The 15,089-nt window shown below is 40.7% G+C and overlaps 1 protein-coding gene across 1 annotated transcript in view; it reads right to left on the bottom strand.

Moving 5' to 3' along the window:
• LOC143022813 (growth/differentiation factor 8-like) overlaps nucleotides 1-13,670 on the bottom strand; it is a 14,221-nt gene extending 551 nt beyond the window's left edge. Inside the window, exons 1-4 of the mRNA XM_076181191.1 lie at nucleotides 13,553-13,670; nucleotides 13,086-13,285; nucleotides 12,776-12,943; nucleotides 1-326 (exon numbers count right to left, since the gene is read on the bottom strand). The exon at nucleotides 1-326 is cut by the window's left edge and continues 551 nt beyond it. Of these exons, the coding sequence (XP_076037306.1) occupies nucleotides 1-326; nucleotides 12,776-12,943; nucleotides 13,086-13,285; nucleotides 13,553-13,670 (812 nt within the window). The remainder of the gene's footprint in view (nucleotides 327-12,775; nucleotides 12,944-13,085; nucleotides 13,286-13,552) is intronic.
• Nucleotides 13,671-15,089: the final 1,419 nt, after the last annotated feature.

Genomic DNA, 15,089 nt, shown 5'->3' with positions numbered 1-15,089 from the left:
TTGGTATGATCGTAGTAGAGCATTTGGACCGCAGATAGCTGCCGTGCTCCACAGCAGGGTCCCGTCGTTCCATTTTGGTTTATTTTCTGTAACATGCTTGTGTGGACGTACTTATGTGCATACAAGTATGGGCATTCGCCTCGACAAAAGTTCGCGTCGTAGGATTTAGGAGCCACGATGAAATCCCATCCCAATTTAACAAAATCCACCGTCAGTGGATACCGGCAGCAGAGTGATTCCTGTGAGTCGTCACGACACACTCGGTTCGCCATTCTCTTGCTTCTGCTCCGACGACTCTCACGTGTGTGAATCTCGAGCACTGGAGCCTGCAAATAGATAAATAAAAAGATCACATGAATATTTGTTTGAAATGTGTAAAATAATCTAAGAATTGCACAAGAGTAAGTTGGACCTAATCATACCGGTATAGAAGTTGCTACATTATAAAATCCATGCAGGGACCCGACATGGGTAAATGCCGCCCGGAGCGAGTCGAAAAGTGCCCCCCCCCCCCACACACACCACTACTAACACCACCTTCCACATCTGATGGTCACTAGCACAATTCACATGTAATATTAATCCACAAAACCACGTTTATACACACATCATTCATACACACAACTCATGACAGATAAATCATGCATTTAAAGTACATTAGGGGGAATTTGCTTTACCTTCTTTTCACCAAAAGTGCCGCCCCCCCCCCAAAAAAAAAAAACTGCCACCCCGGGGCATTGCCCCCCACCCTGCCCCTCCCCTTGTCGGGGCCCTGAATCCATGTCTATCTACATACCAAGACCTTTTCCCCCATATAAGGGAGGTAGCCAAACCAAAGGCACGTGCCCACTCCCATTCACCACCCTTTCCTCGCTCCCATCTCAACTCCTCATGGATGACGGGTCATCCCTGTATCCCGCCCACTGCCCTGGATCGAAAGCAATGTAGCAAAACACAGTGCATCCACAGCAAGGCCACTTAGATGATGTCTCTCATCCGACGTTTGTCAAATGTAAGATTATTCTATCCCTTTTCAACACAATAACGTCTATTTGAAATAAACTGTGTGGTGTCAGCCAGAATAAAAATACAAATGCGTCATCGATCTGGTGGCAGATATCACCAGAAAAATGTACATATATACATCAAACGCGATTCAGTTTTGTGAAACGGAGAATCAAATGCTGGACTAAAAACGAATACTATGGCAAGTACAAACATATCTAAAAGTACCATAACACTGCAACAACAAAATTCTTTTAAGGAAAATGAGTGATTGATGAAAATTCGATTTGTTTGTGCAAGCGACGGCACGCCGAGGAAACAAACGCAGGATTTTAGATGCTGCTGCTGCTGCAGTGTAGCACTCTTCTCTCCTTGTCACTCTCCCATTCCCCGCTTCAAGATCATGGCGAAACTGGCTGTGGGGTGTACAATACTATTTCAAAACAACTGTCACTATATCTCACAACAGTAGACAGAAAAATGAATTTATCATAAGCCATTATTATCATCATTGAGGGCGTTTAATGTCTATTACGCTTTTATTCAGTGAGTGCATGGCACATATCCAGTACGCCCGCAATATACTCTCCTGTGTGTGTGTATATTGAAACAGTAGATCTGAAATGGACACGAAATATATTCATTTGCAGTAACAGAAAATGGTCGATCACGTTTTGTTAACTAAGCTTGAGTTCAAGCAAAACCAGCAGGAACATCTTGAACCTACCAGGCAATATCAGAAGAATTGTTGTAGGTGGTGTCTGTTAAAACCTGCGTGTTTGTTGTGTGTGTGTGTGTGTGTGTGTGTGTGTGTGTGTGTGTGTGTGTGTGTGTGTGCATTTACCTGTTTGTATCTTACGGGAAGGGAAGCTACGCTTGAGGTGTCCCGTCTTTGTATCTCGCAGTGTCTAGTTTGCCCTTAAATTCGTGCATAGTTTTTGCACACACTATTTTTTCGTCCAGTTTGTTCCAGACATCCACCACTCTGTGTGGAAAGTTTTTTTTTAGGTCTTTTCTGTATCTGTCCTTTTTGAGCTTCTTTTCATGTCCCCTTGTATTTCTCTTATCCCAATTTACTAAGTCTTCCTTATCAAGGACTTCCACGCCTTTCGTGATTCTATAGATGGTTAGCAAGTCCCCTCTTTCTCCTTTTTTTTCTGAATAGGTAATTTCAGTTTTGATAATCTCTCCTCATATGACAGTTTTGAAAATGTTGGGGCCATATTCGTACATGTTCTTTGGATTCTTTCAAATATATTTATATTCTTTTTGGTACTGGGTGACTATAATGTCGCAGCATACTCCAGTCTAGGCCTTATCAGTGTGACTAGTATTTTCCTCACCATTTCTTCGCCCAAGTAGGTAAAAGCCACTTTTATTTATCTTAGCAAATTGATTCTCCGACAATTTTGTTTATTTGTTTATCAGGGCACATGTCATTTGCGATGATTAATCCCAGGCCGTTTTTATATCCCACTTTCTTTATTTCCTTGGTACCGATTTTATATTGTCCTGATATTCCTTTTTTACTTTTTACAAATTCCATTATGCTACATTAATTGATGTTGAAGTCCACTTTCCACTTCTGACTCCATTTTCAAACCTTGTTTAGATCTCCCTGTTGCGATTCACAGTCCGTTTCAGTATTCACTTTCCTCAGCAATTTTGCGTCATCTGCAAAGAAGCTCATGTAACATTCCACATCTTTATCCATGTCATTCACATAAACAGCGAATATCATTGGAGCCAATACTGATCCCTGTGGAACTCCACTAATCACCTCTTCCCAAGTTGAACTCTTTTTCTCTGAGCACTACCCTCATTTTTCTTCCACGCAAGAAACCCTCCATCCAGTTCAGTAGTTTACCTTATATCCCTCCTATGGTTTTCAGTTTTTCAATAATATTTTATGTGGTACTTTGTCGAAAGCTTTTTGTAAGTCTAGGAAAGCACAATCAGCTCATCCGTCCCTTTTTTTGTATTATACCTATTAGTCTTGAGTAGAAAAATATAAGATTTGTGACACATGATCTTCCCTGTCTAAAGCCAAATTGTCTCGGGTTTAGTATATTGTTTTCTTCCAGATGTTTTATCCATCTATTCTTAATAACTTTTTCACAATTTTTTTTTTTTTTTTTTTTTGCTACAGTGCTTGGAAGGGAAAACCGGTCTGTAATTTGTTGGGTCTTCCTCGTTTCCCCCTTTATATATTGGTACAATATTGACATTTTCCCAGCCCTTTGGTATTTTTCCTTCTTTGAGTGAGCAACATATATATTTTGTCCATTAGTTCTCTTTACATTCTTTTAGTATCCAATTTGCAATTCCGCCAAGGCCGTGTGATTCCTTGACATCAAGGCTCGTTAATTGACCCATTATTTCTTTTTGAGTTAAGGATGTACATGTTCTAAGGGGAGAGAGTGGGAGAATATCAGATCATTTTCTGGTGGAAGGTAAATTGAGAGTGGAGAATAGGTGGAGAAAGAGGAAAAGGGCAGAAGGTAGGGAGGTACTTAGAGTGAACTGCTTAAATGAGAAAGAAAAGGAGAAGGAATATATGAAGAAGCTGAGAGAGGAGTGGAAGGGAGTGAAATATAGAGTAGAACTAGGAGTGGAGGAGGAATGGGGATGGTTCAAGGAGGGAGTCATAAGGTGTGCAAAGATGGTGTGTGGAACAAGGAGGGCGGGAGGAAATAGAAGGAAGGGTAGTGAGTAGTGGGATGAGGAAGTAAAGAAGGGTGTAGAAGAGAAGAAGCAGGCTTTCATAGATTGGGTACAAATTAGGGCAAGGAAATCGTATGAGAGGTACAAAGTAAAGAGAAGGGAAGTTAAGCATAAGATAAAGGAAGTAAAGAGGAGAGCAAATGTGAAATGGGGTAAGAGTATGACAGAAAATTTTGAAAGTAATAAAAAGATGTTTTGGAAAGAAATTAAGAGAGGAAGAGGAGGCGAATCAAGTAGAGAAGAAAAGGTAAAAGGAGCAGATGGAGAGATGATAATGGAATAGAGGGCAGTGAGAGGAAGGTGGGCAGAGTATTTTAGGGAGTTGCTAAATGTGAAGGAGGATATGGAGGAGGTAGTTGCAGTGGGAAGCGCTAAGAAAATGAGAGTGATGAGTGAGAAAAATGGAGGAGAAATAGGGAAAGATGAAGTGAAAGCAGCTGTTAAGATGATTAGAGCAGGTAAGGCACCTGGTCTGTATGGATGCTATGCAGAATGTCTGAAGAAAGGAGGTATAGTGATGGTGGACTGGCTGGTGAGGTTATTCAATGTTTGCTTAAGAGGGGGTAGAGTGCCAGAGGACTGGAAGAGTCCCTGTATCGTTCCGCTTTACAAGGGAGAAGGAGACAAATGTGAGTATAGTAGTTTCAGAGGGATTAGCTTGTTGAGTGTAGTTGGGAAGGCTTATGGGAGGGTCTTGATTGAGAGGATTAGGAGAGGAACAGAGGGAGTAATTGGTGAGGAACAATGTGGTTTTAGGACAGGTAGGGGTTGTGTAGATCAGATTTTTGTGGTAAGACAGATATGTGAGAAAGCTATAGGAAAAGGTAAAGATGTTTATTGGGCTTTTATGGATCTGGAAAAGGCTTACGACAGGGTAGACAGGAAGGTACTGTGGGAGGTACTGCAGATATATGGGATAGGAGGAAAGCTGTTAAGAGCAGTCAAGAGTTTTTACGAGAGTAGTAGAGCTTGTGTTAGGATTAGAAATGGAGAGAGTGAATGGTTTGAGGTAAAGGTGGGACTTCGTCATGGATGTATTATGTCGCCCTGGCTGTTCAATCTATACATGGATGTGGTGATGCGAGAGGTGAATGGAAGGGTGGCGGGTCAGGGGTTGGAGATGGTTAGAGAAAATGGAGAAACGTGGGAAATAAGCCAGTTGTTGTTTGCTGACGACACTGCTTGTAGCAGGATCAGAGGAGGGATTGAGGAAGTTAATGACAAAATTTGAGAAAGCGTGTGAAAGAAGGAAGCTGAAGATAAATGTGGGCAAAAGTAAGGTGATGAGATGTACAAGGGGAGAGAGTGACAGCAGTGTGGAAGTGAGCATTAAGGGTGAAAGACTGGAGGAAGTGAATATTTTTAGATACTTGGGTGCGAATGTGGCAGGAAAGGGAGGAGTGGGGGTGGAGGTAGAATGTAGATTGAGAGAAGCGAGTAAATGCCTTGGTGGATTAAAAAGTGTAATGAGAAATAGACATCTGGGAATGGATGCTAAGAGGAGGTTATATGAAGGAGTGATTGTGCAAACAGCACTCTACGGGGCAGAAGCATGGAACATAAGAGAGGAAGAGAGAAGGAGTTTGAATGTGTTTGAGATGGAATGTCTGAGAAGTATGATAGGGGTTACTAGGCTAGATAGAGTGAGAAATGAGGAAGTGAGGAGGAGAACAGGGGTGGAAAGGGAGTTGGGAGATAGGATTGATGAAAGAGTATTAGGATGGTTTGGACACATGGAAAGAATGAATGAAGAAAGACTAGTAAAAGAGGTGTGGAAGGCAGAGGAGGAAGGAGTGAATATGGGGGTGTCCTAGGATGAGATGGATGGATGGGGTGAAAGGGGCATTACAAAAGAGAGGAATGCCCGTTGAGAAAGGACGGGAGAGGACAGAAGATAGGGGTGAATGGAGAAGGGTTGTATATGGATGATGCTGTGATGCATGAAGGGGAGTGGGTGGGGGATGGGGAAGTATCAGGGAAAAAATATATATATATTTTTTCCAGAGCCATTTTTATTATTTTTTTTTAATTTCACCAGAGCCCTTTTTTTTTTAATTACCAGAGCCATTTTTTATACTTCCAGAGCCATGTATATATCATTATCAAATGTTCATATTTATACTTAAATTGATTTACTTTCAATTACTAACCAAACATTTGATTCTATTTTGTTTTCTCATTAACACGCGAACGAGGTTATAAATGGGAATTTCCAGTTTCCCTCCTAGGCCTCGAGCGAGTTTACATATGTACAGTGTACATATGCATGCAACCAATGAAGTTCCCTGCATACAGGTACCATGCAATTCGCAACTAGCGACATTATGTAGCACGATAGTCGTGTAGAGTCTAGTCAACATGTACTATAGTATACGCGCGCATGCACCTGATACGAAGCTAGGCTTGGTAAGCCATTGAACTCTAGCAGCTATACCGCGTACACATACGTACGTACATCAAAAAAATAAAGTTGATTGATGCGTTGCGTTTATGATATGGATTGATAATGCAATGATTGATCACGGGTAAGTTGTGTTTGCTCTGATCCTTTAATCAATGGTGATGGGATTCAGGGATTGCCAAATGATGGATAATGCATGAAAAACGTTGAATCTTGCCGAGGGAGCGATTTTTTTTTTTGGGGGGGGGGGAGATCGCTCCCGCTGTTGGATTTGCGAGAGCGACATTGGAACTTTCCCGAGCGAAATCGCTCGTCGCTCCCGTGTATTTTATTTTTTTCGCTGGGAAGTATGTATGAGAAATAATTCGACACAGCCCGAAGGGATTTCTCCTCGTCTTCTCCTTTTCTGCATGAGGGGACGGAGAGGGGGGTGGGGGTCGCCGAATTAATGAAGCGGCCTTGCTGTGGATGTGCTGTGTCTTGCGACACTGCTTCTGACCCAGGGCAGTGGACATGATACAGGGATGACCCGTCATCCAGGAGGTGCCAAGATGAGAGGGAGGGATGAGGGTGAAAGGGAGTGGAATATGTAGAGGATGGAATGGGTGGGAGTGATTTCTATGCCTTTTTCTTTTTGGCTGGCACCCCGTGTAAGGGGGAAAAAAGTCTTTGGTATATGTATGTATGTATGTATTTTTTCCCTCATGGGGGGGTTCCACTTCACTGTACATTTTTTCTAGTGAAAACCGACTTGAAGAGATTGTTCATGACTTAAGCCATTTCTAATTCTTCTGTGTATTCCATATTTCCATGACGTAGTTTCACCATTTCCTGCTTATTTTTAAGTTTATCATTCACATACTATAGAATAGCTTAGGTTGGTCTTTATATTTGTCTATTACGTTTTTTGTAATTTCTTTTTTCCTATCTGCACTTTTACATATTCATTCCTTTGGTTGATATATATTTTTATTTTCTATTTTTTCCATATTTTCCAAGCTTTATCTCTCCTAACGCCCCATTGCGCCTTATGCGTACGCGCGTGTGTATTTACCTTGTTGTATTTACCTAGTTGTATTTTACGAGACGAGAGCTATGCTCGTAGTAACCCGTTTTCGTATCTCTCCACATCCAGTTTATTCTTAATATCATGTAGATTTCTGGCATTCATTGTTTCTCTGTTCAGTTTGTTCCAGACATCGATCACTCTATGTGGGAAGCTATTTTTTTTCAGGTCTCTTCTGTAACTGTCTTTCTTTAGTTTCTTTTCGTGTCCTCTTGTTTCTCTTCTGTTCTACTTTAATAAGTCGTCTCTATCGAGAATTTCCATCCCTTTCATAATTCTGAAAATGGTCAACAAATCTCCTCTGTTCTAGTGTTGACAAATGTAATTTCTCCAATCTTTGTTCATATGTCAGATTTGACAGGGTAGGTACCATTTGTATCGCTGCTCTTTGGATTCTTTCTAATTTTCTTATGTTCCTTGTGCTAGGTGCCCACATTGTTACAGCATATTCTAATTTCGGTCTTATCAGTGTAACCACTATTTTTTTAACCATCTCCTCATCTATGTTGTCAAAGACCACTTTCATTGATCTTAATAAGTCTCTCCAATTTATTTACATGTTTATCAGGTGTCAAGTCACTTGAGATGATTACTCCTAGGTCCCTTTCTGAATCGACTTTTTTGACTTCTTTGTTTCCAATTGTGTATTTACCTAGTTGTATTTTACGGGAAGGGAGCTATGCTCGTGGTGTCCCGTCTTCATATCCCGTTTTATCTAGACTGTTTTTAAATACGTGTATCGTTTTTGCACACACCACATTTTCATCTAACTTCTTCCAAACGTCTACTGTATTACCCTGTGGGGAAAGCTGTTCTTTTTCAGATCTCTTCTATAACTTTATTTTCTTTCCGTGTCCTCTTGTATCTCTACTATTCCATTTTTATTAGATCCTGTGTGTGTGTGTGTGTGTGTGTGTGTGTGTGTGTGTGTGTGTGTGTGTGTGTGTGTGTGTGTGTGTGTGTGTGTGTGTGTGTGTGTGTGTGTGTGTGTGTGTGTGTGTGTGCGTGTGTGTGTGTGTGTGTGTGTGTGTGTGTGTGTGTGTGTGTGTGTGTGTGCGTGTGTGTGTGTGCGTGCGCGCGCGGATATTTCTAATACCCAGAGCTGAGTTGTTCAATAACATTTCATATCATTTCTGTACTAACTACAACGTTGTATAGGAAGCTATTGAATATCACAACTGAGAACATTTCAACTCAGTCACGGTAAATAAAAAAGTTCAATATCAATCAATCAACCAGCCACTGCTGGTTCAACCAGTCACTGTCCCACTGCTGAACACAGGCTTCTGTCATACAATTCTGTGAATCGCACGACTGCACCAGCCTCTGCCACGTAACTCCTGCAAATTTCTCTATCTTATCTCCACTGTTTGTCTGATATTCTTGCACACTTCCCATCCCGCAGCGTCCACTCAGTAACACATTAGCTCCATCGCTCATCATTCGTTCACACTAACCAGCCCAATTCCACTTCCTCTCTTTAACCGCCTCCAAATATCTCACTCCAGTCTGCTCTCTCACTCCACTTGCCCTCTTCCTGTCCTTCAGTGTCCATTCATACCACTGATCTCTCCATTTTCCTCTGTGTACTCCTTACTCAGAGAAATTCAATATGATCACTTAAAAACATCACAATTGGCATCCAATGTTTCGTCGTCAGTACTTTCCCTAAGATCAACTTAGTTTTCCAAAGTCGACATTTCAAAAGATATTGCTTTTTTCGTACTCGAGCCCTCACGAAATATAAAAAAACAACGTTCTGTTACTGATAATAATTTATAAAGATGTAAATTTTATCACGAAATGCATGCTTGCGTTTCCAGTACAACATTATAGGAGCCACCGAAGTAAAGAACTTGATATAAATATCATATACACAATTCCAGCACTAAAGCTGACAGAGAAGAACGTCAAAGATCGAAAGTGGATTTATGAGTTTTTGAGCAAGTGGAACTCTGATCTCTGTGTCTCTGTCCCGATCCTTTTTTATTTATTTATTTATTTACTTACTTATTTTTAAGAGGCTCGATGCCCCAACTTCCAGAACGACAGATTTTTTCGCAATGATGCCATTCCTCAATAACTCAAGACTCTAGGAACCACAGGCTAGAGTTTAAAATTGACATATTTATATTTAAGACGGAAATAGGCAAGAATTGGCTTACCAACCGAGTAGAATAGACACAACGCTAACATGTTTTACAAAACTCATAACATCAAAATTATTTTCAATCCGAAAAACTTCAAAATTCATATTTCAAAATTTAGTCCCTTGGTGGAATAACGGATTATGCCACAACTCGTAGAGATAAGAATTTTTTTCCGCCGGTTCCAGAGACAGACCGTCCTAGAAAATTCCTCTTAGCAATAGAAAGCACATTTTCTAAAATTCCCCAATGGTACAACATTTCATTCGTACGAGCTTTATCCTGACTTATTTGTCGGCACTTGCCTTTTTTCTCACGTTGGATTTCTTGGCAAATCCACGTATCAACAAACTCTGAAATTTCCAACTCCAGATCAAGGAAAGAGACCTGAAAAATCTAATAAACTACCTTTAAATCTACGATCCTCCCTTTCCTCAAACATTCGAAAGACATAATTTCTCCGAACAACTACTGCCCAATTGTTTGTCAAATCTTAGATCCTCCATTCCTACCCCTGTCTGACTTACAAAATCCACCCAGGGATAATCTGAATGGGCCGCGCGGTGGCCCAGTGAATACCGAGACATATTCATGAACAGATAGTTGTGAGTTCGATTCCCAAGAAAAAAAAAGCGACTTGCCTTAACTGACAGGGCTTGGCTCTGACATGGGTTTCTTACTTCTCATTGTTTGGTGATTTGATCATTTGAACTCCCTAAAGCTTCAAATAGGTGTCCTTTTGTCGGGTGCCATCTCACGTTGGTATCCCACTAATGAACAACTGTAACCATTATCAACCTTGTCACCAACCACACACGTGACCCACATGCATGCGACATAGCACTCCCTCCCCTTTTTGCAATTTCACTTTCCCAGACCTCAGCAATCTAACAAAGCAGAATTCAGACAAACAGGATATCGCCACACAAACATGCCTAATGTCACCAGAGAAACCCATTAAACCCCCTTTATTATACCTGCCCCTATTATATTACCCATAAGCTAACATATATATATATATATATATATATATATATATATATATATATATATATATATATATATATATATATATATAACATATCTAACCATACCCAACAACTATACGGTTAACCCCCATAAGTACAACTGTCCACAATGCCTAAATGTATAAGACTAACATATTCACTTACGACAACCCACTAACCCCCTATATTACGCGACGACAATGTAACCAAGACAGCAGAGCTGGGCAGGTCAAGAGCCTGCCAGCTAGACCTGGCTAGGTCAAGTGCCTGCCAGACACAGGTGTGCCCGAGGTCAAGGCCCGGCACTTACTGTATTTTGCCCTAAGGGCCCATATATAGTTTGTTATACTCAAACCAGATAAACTTTGGAGTTTATCTCGCCCGCATTAAGTCTACCTTATGTAACCACAACAATTACCGGGTTACACAACCCGACAAAGCAGGTCGGACACATCGATGCACTTCGTAGATTCCATCCCATCAAACAGACTTCTAACTCACCCTTCAGTCCACATTACAAAACGTGTGGCCAAAATTGCAGTGAGTAACAACCCATGGCCCACTTGCCACTAGCAAAACCAGCTTTTTGAGACAAATCATATGCATGAGAGAACATGGCGTTCTCGTCTCACTCATAAGAACAGAAGAACATAAAAAGGAGGAGACTGCAAGAGACCATAAGGCCTACATTAGGCCACGCCCCTTATGATCTGTCATCCCTATCCATAAAGTTATCTAATTTTCTCTTAAAACAACCAATAGGTACAGCGCCCACTACATCAAGGTTACTAAGTTTATTCTATTGATAAACCAGTTCTTACTTATTTCCTTCTTAAACTAGGACTGCCCTCTCAACAGTGCCTGTCCCCACCTTTACCTCAAACAAGGACCACAATGAATCACATTTTAGGAGAAACCCTTGTCAAAGCGTGATCACATTGGGTTATTTTCCTTCAACCTCCAATTAATCGGCGGTACCGCCCACCTCCGGCACTTTTTCCGCCGTAAAATTATGGCAAACTATTTTGTTTTCTTAACAGTTTACATAGAATGTCATTTGATATGCTGGAGGAAAATAATTTTTCTTCAGCATATCATCAGATTCCTTCTCGAAAGTTGTGGGCTGAAAATCTGTTCCAATAATCGGAGGAAAAATAGTCCAGTGTGATAAGGCCTCTGTTCAGTCCTCACAAGCGTAAGTGCCGCCCCGGTGCAATTTTCTCAGTGACCCCGCCCAGGGGCTAAAAGCCCGTGGGAGTGACATTTCACTCCCCCCCCCCCCCAAAAAAAAAAAAAAAAAAAAAATATATATATATATATATATATATATATATATATATATCAGTGACCCCCGCCCCAACATCACTACCACCACTATCCCTCACTGCCTATAACCCTAGTTTGTACAACGTTATTATAGGATACCGGTATAACATAATAAAAAGAAGAATTTGCTGCGCGTGCCGTATAATTTGGTGAAAATTAATGAGTAAGAATATTTTTATAAATATTGGAAAACAAGTATTCTTCAGACTGCAATGTGGTTTTGATAAGAAAAAACAATTTTATATTTTATTATTTCTAACGCAAAAATCACTGAATATGGTAAAATAATCAGTGCTTCTTTGACCTCTTTGTATTATAATTATTTCATCAGCCTTGTAGACAGCAAGTCCTTGATGTGGCGTTCCTATTTCGACATAATACAGTCTGTTTATGTTATGCATTTTTACATATACATATATATATATATATAATATATACATATATACATGTATATAATATATATATATAAATATATATAATATATATATATATAAATATATATAATATATATATATATAAATATATATACATACATATACCAAGGCTTCTTCCCCCTTCCAAGGGAGGTAGCCAAAAAGGGAAAGGCATAAAAACACTCCCACCCACTCCATCCCTAAATACACTCCACACCCCTCCCACCCATCCACTCATCTGAGCACCTCCTGGGTGACGGGTCATCCCTGCACCCTGCCCACCGCCCTGGGTCAGAAGCAGTGTCGCAAGACACAGTACATCCACAGTACATATACATATATATATACATATATATATATACATATATATATACATATATATATATACATATATATATATCTATTATAGTTGGCTAACAGACGATTTCAGTCAGCTAAGGGTACTCCATAACGAGGAAAATGAGACCGTGTCTCTTCGCCAGTCCAGGCGAGCGATATATCACAATTGTATCATCTGTCTTGGGCATAATTGAGAAAAATTACCATTACATTTGACCAGCAAGCTAAACTATCCAGATAATTTTCTATTTTCAAACGATAGTAGAACGGATTCGCCAGACCTGGCAAAATATTCTTATTTTTTCCAAATGTTTTAAAAGACACTGGCCTCAAAGGTTGAAACTTACGTAGGAGCGAGATTCGCTAAGTTGAATGATTTGCGTGTCGGTGGCTTGAACCACGACGCCTTGATTCTCATCTGGGTTTTCGAACCATTGGCGAACCAACTTGTATAAATCAATCTTTATCCAAGTTCCACGGTGAGGATACACCGTCTCATACACTGTAGAAATTTCCTATAAATAATAAAAGAAAATACTCAGTTATAGCCACAATTGCAGCGATATCTATTTAGAATTATTATCCCATATCAAAAACACCAATCCTCATGACGAAACAAGAACGATGTCAACAAATGATGGCATAAATGCTGCTTACCTTTTGTCTGATATAATCTTCAGGGTATTCTGGTTTTAGAACTTTATATATCGTTATGGGAATTTTACTGTGATGTTCCTTAAACACAGGCTTCAGCCACAAGTGTAGAAGGGCTTTTCGTACCTGCAGCGTCCTCAGACTATCCGACAAGTTGAAATACAATATTTCCGTGTTGGGGGGCGCCTGAAGACCCTCTGGAGCTGAAATAAAGAAAGAAATGTTATAGGTAAAGTAATAAATCATGAGTGAGCTAAGAATATAAATAAATGGCCGTGGATTAGCCAACATTACATTTATACCTTCTCGCGTAACCAAGCCATCTTCAGTTCAGCGGCTCATTTACAATATCATTGTTGTTTGTTGTCCTCCTTCTCTATGTTGTTACAATGCCGAAATAGCCTCTCGAAATGGAGACAGAGATTCTCCGCCCTAGATTTATAGTGTTGATGTTTTTCGGCTACCAATACCGAGATTGTGAAGATACGTGTGACTGTGTGAGCGACATTGGCATTTTGGGTAGGCGTGATAGGCTGCAGGCGTCGTCTCAGTAACGCACCCAAACCCGTAGTAGTTTATCCTGGACATCGTGCATTGGGCACAGAGAAATGTTCATAGGTATACTCTACCTGTCCTCTTTAACTGGACCTTAGATTGGTGCCTGTGTGGTGGGAAACGCCCAAAAATATTGTTTGATTTCATCTTAGCTAGATCTGCGAATATTGTATGCATACGTCCGTTGCTCCGTGTCGAGACGCTCAAGCAGCGAGTTATCCCCCATTCTGTCTACTGGACTAGTTCACACGTAAATACACGTCATATAGCTTTCCCGCCACTGCGACTGTCCCGCCGCGCCAGACTGTTATTAACACAAGCAAATGTCTTTTCTATTTACCGTTCTCATTCTTTTATTTTATATTTTATATTGATTTGTTGATGATCACGACGTATCGTGTTATTTTGATGTCTGATGTATCAAAAGTAAGTGTTGGTGAGTGAGTTTCGTTCGGTGGATACGTGCTGGTATTAGGGGTTATGAATGTTGATACATTGTTAAAGACGCAAGACATTTGTCTCCGTGTGTAGATATCTGTAGGTGCAGTCTGTATGCAGTTATTGTTCATACTGTCATGTTCTGTGTAATCTGTCATTTGTTATATGTGCCCTGGTCACGTTAGGCTAGCAGAGCCCGCCTATAGATTCATTTCTTCTCTAAAATGGGACTTATAATTATATGCCATTGCCTGAGCTTGCTATAGGTTGTATAGTTTCAACAACTGGTCTTAACCTATTCGCCGAGTCTCCTTGGCTGATTTAAATCGCTTGGCGTGAGTCAGCACAATCGTACAAATTTTGAATAGCATTTAGAATGAGTATTCGAGAATTACCTCGGCCAGCGTCAGCTAGAATAAATGTAAATACGAAAGGATAAAAATGAAACCCCGGATCCCGCTTCACTGATAACTAATGTGCTCTGGAGCACTTGACTCTGCTGCTGGTAAGATCTGCCGCGGATTCGAGCCCAGATTCTGTATTGTTCGTGACAGACGAAATGTAGTGTGTCGGATTGGCTCAAGTCATAGTGGTGGAAAATGCAATCGTTGGGCCAGGCCGCAGGCACACTGGGTAAATGTGTGTGTGATTCACCATGGTGTTGGATCACGTGTTGGACTCGTGATCGACAGCTATTTCCCTCCCGGAGGAGAGCTCAGAGCTCGTATATGACAGACCTATGGATAATGCTGTGACCTTACATGACCCCCCACACTCCCCACGCACGAAAATTGGAGTAACGACTCACAAACGCAGCGATACTGAAATTATTTCAGCCCCTGGGCGGGATTCGAACCCGGACCACCGAAGTGGCGGCCGGGAATGGTCTAGTGTGTGTGTATTTACCTAGTTGTATTCTACGGGAATGGGGGGCTATACTCGTGGTGTCCTATCTCTGTTATCTCGCAATATATTGTTTGTTCTTAAAATCATGTATGTTGTGGGGGTTCTTAA

This window comes from Oratosquilla oratoria, unplaced genomic scaffold (assembly GCF_046742065.1).
Source record: "Oratosquilla oratoria isolate Oo_2021 unplaced genomic scaffold, ASM4674206v1 SCAFFOLD186, whole genome shotgun sequence".
Lineage (NCBI taxonomy): Eukaryota > Metazoa > Arthropoda > Malacostraca > Stomatopoda > Squillidae > Oratosquilla > Oratosquilla oratoria.
The sequence above is the reverse complement of the archived record's forward strand: the minus strand, read 5'-3'. Positions and strand labels throughout refer to the sequence as shown.